The sequence below is a fragment of the Littorina saxatilis genome, linkage group LG8, assembly GCF_037325665.1.
Source record: "Littorina saxatilis isolate snail1 linkage group LG8, US_GU_Lsax_2.0, whole genome shotgun sequence".
NCBI lineage: Eukaryota > Metazoa > Mollusca > Gastropoda > Littorinimorpha > Littorinidae > Littorina > Littorina saxatilis.
In genome coordinates this window covers 51597894-51603472 of record NC_090252.1, presented here as the reverse complement: position 1 = coordinate 51603472, position 5579 = coordinate 51597894, and the positions used below count along the sequence as shown (strand labels likewise).

Genomic DNA, 5579 nt, shown 5'->3' with positions numbered 1-5579 from the left:
TGCCTCCCCTTGGTCTCATACCCACAATGACATCAGACCATGCCTCCCTTTGGTCTCATACCCACAATGACATCAGACCATGCCTCCCCTTGGTCTCATACCCACAATGACATCAGACTATGCCTCCCTTTGGTCTCATACCCACACTGACATCAGACCATGCCTCCCCTTGGTCTCATACCCACAATGACATCAGACCATGCCTCCCCTTGGTCTCATACCCACAATGACATCAGACCATGCCTCCCTTTGGTCTCATACCCACAATGACATCAGACCATGCCTCCCCTTGGTCTCATACCCACAATGACATCAGACCATGCCTCCCCTTGGTCTCATACCCACAATGACATCAGACCATGCTTCCCCTTGGTCTCATACCCACAATGACATCAGACCATGCCTCCCCTTGGTCTCATACCCACAATGACATCAGACCATGCCTCCCCTTGGTCTCATACCCACAATGACATCAGACCATGCCTCCCCTTGGTCTCATACCCACAATGACATCAGACCATGCCTCCCCTTGGTCTCATACCCACAATGACATCAGACCGTGCCTCCCCTTGGTCTCATACCCACAATGACATCAGACCATGCCTCCCCTTGGTCTCATACCCACAATGACATCAGACCATGCCTCCCCTTGGTCTCATACCCACAATGACATCAGACCATGCCTCCCCTTGGTCTCATACCCACAATGACATCAGACCATGCCTCCCCTTAGTCTCATACCCACAATGACATCAGACCATGCTTCCCCTTGGTCTCATACCCACAATGACATCAGACCATCCCTCCCCTTGGTCTCATACCCACAATGACATCAGACCATGCCTCCCCTTGGTCTCATACCCACAATGACATCAGACCATGCCTCCCCTTAGTCTCATACCCACAATGACATCAGACCATGCCTCCCCTTGGTCTCATACCCACAATGACATCAGACCATGCCTCCCCTTGGTCTCATACCCACAATGACATCAGACCATGCCTCCCCTTAGTCTCATACCCACAATGACATCAGACCATGCCTCCCCTTGGTCTCATACCCACAATGACATCAGACCATGCCTCCCCTTGGTCTCATACCCACAATGACATCAGACCATGCCTCCCCTTGGTCTCATACCCACAATCAACATCCTGGGTGCTCTCTGTCCCCAGCGGGATATTTTCTCCCAATGAAATAGCTTTCTTAATGGAACCATGTAGTGGCTTTAATTTTTTTTATATTTTTTTTAATAAAATAATTTATGAAACTATTTTTAACTGTGCACAGAGAATACCCTGGCTGTTCAATTGTTGGTATAAGTCCAAGTGGAGGGCTGGTCTTATCCCGTGTAGCAGCCTGGCAAGGGCTGGGTGGCCGAGTGGCAAGGACTGGGTGGCCGAGTAGCAAGGACTGGGTGGCCGAGTGGCAAGGACTGGGTGGGCGAGTGGCAAGGACTGGGTGGCCGAGTGGCAAGGACTGGGTGGCCGAGTGGCAAGGACTGGGTGGCCGAGTAGCAAGGACTGGGTGGGCGAGTGGCAAGGACTGGGTGGGCGAGTGGCAAGGACTGGGTGGGCGAGTGGCAAGGACTGGGTGGCCGAGTGGCAAGGACTGGGTGGCCGAGTGGCAAGGACTGGGTGGCCGAGTAGCAAGGACTGGGTGGCCGAGTGGCAAGGACTGGGTGGCCGAGTGGCAAGGACTGGGTGGGCGAGTGGCAAGGACTGGGTGGGCGAGTGGCAAGGACTGGGTGGGCGAGTGGCAAGGACTGGGTGGCCGAGTGGCAAGGACTGGGTGGCCGAGTGGCAAGAACTGGGTGGCCGAGTGGCAAGGACTGGGTGGCCGAGTGGCAAGGACTGGGTGGGCGAGTGGCAAGGACTGGGTGGGCGAGTGGCAAGGACTGGGTGGGCGAGTGGCAAGGACTGGGTGGGCGAGTGGCAAGGACTGGGTGGCCGAGTGGCAAGGACTGTTTGGCCGAGTGGCAAGGACTGGGTGGCCGAGTGGCAAGGACTGGGTGGCCGAGTGGCAAGGACTGGGTGGCCGAGTGGTAACGACTGGGTGGCCGAGTGACAAGGACTGGGTGGCCGAGTGGCAAGGACTGGGTGGCCGAGTGGCAAGGACAGGGTGGCTGAGTGGCAAGGACTGGGTGGCTGAGTGGTAACGACTGGGTGGCCGAGTGGCAAGGACTGGGTGGCCGAGTGGCAAGGACTGGGTGGCCGAGTGGTAACGACTGGGTGGCCTAGTGGCAAGGACTGGGTGGCCGAGTGGCAAGGACTGGGTGGCCGAGTGGCAAGGACTGGGTGGCCGAGTGATAACGACTGGGTGGCCGAGTGGCAAGGACTGGGTGGCCGAGTGGTAAACGCACTTGCCTCGGAAGCGAGAGGTTGCGAGTTCGACCCTGGGTCAGGGCGTTAGCAATTTTCTCCCCCCCTTTCCTAACCTAGGTGGTGGGTTCAAGTGCTAGTCTTTCGGATGAGACGAAAAACCGAGGTCCCTTCGTGTACACTACATTGGGGTGTGCACGTTAAAGATCCCACGATTGACAAAAGGGTCTTTCCTGGCAAAATTGTACAGGCATAGATAAAAAAATGTCCACCAAAATACCCGTGTGACTTGGAATAATAGGCCGTGAAAAGTAGGATATGCGCCGAAATGGCTGCGATCTGCTGGTCGATGTGAATGCGTGATGTATTGTGTAAAAAAATTCCATCTCACACGGCATAAATAGATCCCTGCGCCTTGAGTCCGAGTCTAGAGATACGCGCGCGATATAAGACTTCATATAACAATAACAAGATCTAAGATGGTAAGCCGAACTGTGTACACGAGAGGGATAGCGCCTTTAAAGTTAGCATCACCAGTTAACACAAACAACGCCCCAAGCAGAATCCTACACACGCTGAAACGGTGACACAAAAACAAGGAAGTAAATTAAACAATGTGGGCGCGAAACGACTGCCGACACTTATTTAACCAGCTTCTGTCTGCCAAAATGGAGTTCTTCTCTATTCGTTGTTTGATTATTCTGTTTTCGTGTCTTCATTTGACAGCAGGTTGGTACATTTAACAAGCTTTAAGTCGCAAAATGAATGTCTGTATGATTGTTTTTAATTTTTTAATTTTTTCAAATTTTTTTTTTACAGAAAGAACAGTTGAAAAGCGACAGGATGTATATTATTTTCCTCTAAGTTTGGTTGGATCATTCTTTTTCTGTTTGACCTTTGGTGTGGCTTCGTTGTACTCTTGCTTTATGTTTGTCCTTTTCTGTATGTATGTCCTGGGGCGGGGATATAGCTCAGTTGGTAGCGCGCTGGATTTGTATTCAGTTGACCGCTGTCAGCGTGAGTTCGATCCCAGGTTCGGCGGAAATTTATTTCACAGAGTCAACTTTGTGTGCAGACTCTCTTCGGTGTCCGAACCTCCCCCCGTGTACACTACATTGGGTGTGCACGTTAAAGATCCCACGATTGACAAAAGGGTCTTTCCTGGCAAAATTGCTTAGGCACAGTTAATAATTGTCTACCTATACCCGTGTGACTTGGAATAATAGGCCGTGAAAGGTAAATATGCGCCGAAATGGCTGCAATCTACTGGCCGTATAAAATTTCATCTCACACGGCATCACTGCAGAGCGCCTAGAACTGTACCCACGGAATATGCGCGATATAAGACTCATTGATTGATTGATTGATTGATTGATTGTATGTTTGTCCTTTTCTGTACGTTTGTTCTTTTCTGTATGTTTGTCCCGAAGAATTCTTTACAGGCAAAAAATGTGACATTGGTACTGTCTTTGTAATGGTGAGTAAAGATTTGTTTTGGCTTTGTGTCCACAGACAGTTTGTATAATTTCATTTTTGTTATTGCAGAATGTTGACTTCAATGCATGTTTAAAGTTCTAAATCGTACACAGCGATTTTCAATTTGCGTAAAAAGTGTTATTTTACACAGATCAAGCCAGGTATTGTTCTACGAGATAGAGATGGTAAGCAATGCCTGTCGAGATCTGTGGACAATGTCAAATTCTGGTCAAAAATGCAAATTACATTGATGTATAAACCTATTTAGTTATTATAATAATACTATAATAATGGACATTTATATAGCGCTTCTCCACAGCTCGAAGCGCTTTACAAGTTCAATTTACAAGTTCAATCAAAAACACAACACGATATATACAACTAATACAATTTGTCTTAGATGAAAAGGAAAATACTCATCAAAGAGCACATAATTTATACATGCTTGCATAAAATACAAAGAATCACATTTTCTTCGCAGCGCAGCACATGCACAGTGCACAGTCAATAAACACGCAAACAAACACATACAACAGACACATAGTTCACATTCTTCTTATTTATTTTTGAGAATGAACTCACACAAACGTGCAGTCTTTTTCTATCTACCTGAATATGAGTTTGAGTCGGTTTCTAATGAACGTCACATAGCTCAAAGAAAGGAAATGTGCAGAGTAGGAATTTGTTAATGAATCTATTTGTTAAAACGTCGCTTGTTGCTTTTGACAAATTAATTTATTAAAAATTCATAAACTACAATACTATTCGGCACCGACACCACCCAGACTGTGGAATTTTGCTATGTTTGTTTGTTTGTTTGTTTGCTTAACGCCCAGCCGACCACGAAGAGCCATATCAGGGCGGTGCTGCTTTGACATATAACGTGCGCCACACACAAGACAGAAGTCGCAGCACAGGCTTCATGTCTTACCCAGTCACATTATTCTGACACCGAACCAACCAGTCCTAGCACTAACCCCATAATGCCAGACGCCAGGCGGAGCAGCCACTAGATTGCCAATTTTAAAGTCTTAGGTATGACCCGGCCCGGGTTCGAACCCACGACCTCCCGATCACGGGGCGGACGCCTTACCACTAGGCCAACCGTGCCGGTATTTTGCTATGTGTCCAAGTGGTTAAAGATAAAAAATAACACAAAAAGAAATAAAATAAACGTTTTTTTGTGAAGAAATAAACCCCATTTCAGTGCAGTTAGTATCAAACGGCGCTTCATATAAACGGATCTCGGATGGCAAACAGGATGCATGACATGGAAAGCAAATTCTGTCACCTCTGACTATCATTGCAGCGCTGAAACCAGGCGAGGGGTGCTCAGGCAGCAGCGAGTGTGAAGCCAACTCCCAGTGCACATCCCCGGATGTTGGCGGAACATGTGACTGCAAACAGGGCTTTGTACGCTTCACGGACCAGTGTCTGTCCAGTGAGTATGACATAGCAAAGACAAGATTATGTGCCTGTCTGTTTGTCTGTCTAGTGAGTATGACATAGCAAAGACAAGATTATGTGCCTGTCTGTTTGTCTGTCTAGTGAGTATGACATAGCAAGGACCAGATTTTGTGTGTGTCTGTCTGTCCAGTGAGTATGACATAGCAAGGACCAGATTTTGTGTCTGTCTGTCCAGTGATTATGACATAACAAAGACCAGATTCTGTGTCTGTCTGTCCAGTGAGTATGACATAGCGAAGACAAGATTCTGTGTCAGTCTGTCTGTCTATCCAGTGATTATGACATAGCAAGGACCAGATTTTGTGTGTGTCTGT

The 5579-nt window shown here is 48.1% G+C and overlaps 1 protein-coding gene across 2 annotated transcripts in view; it reads left to right on the top strand.

The window, feature by feature from the left end:
• Nucleotides 1-2912: 2912 nt before the first annotated feature.
• The window catches only part of LOC138973806 (uncharacterized), a 34889-nt gene continuing 32222 nt past the window's right edge, over nucleotides 2913-5579 (top strand). For both annotated transcript variants that reach the window (XM_070346515.1, XM_070346514.1), the window contains exons 1-2: nucleotides 2913-3051; nucleotides 5108-5239. In XM_070346515.1, the coding sequence (XP_070202616.1) occupies nucleotides 2937-3051; nucleotides 5108-5239 (247 nt within the window). In that variant the 5' untranslated portion in view covers nucleotides 2913-2936. The remainder of the gene's footprint in view (nucleotides 3052-5107; nucleotides 5240-5579) is intronic.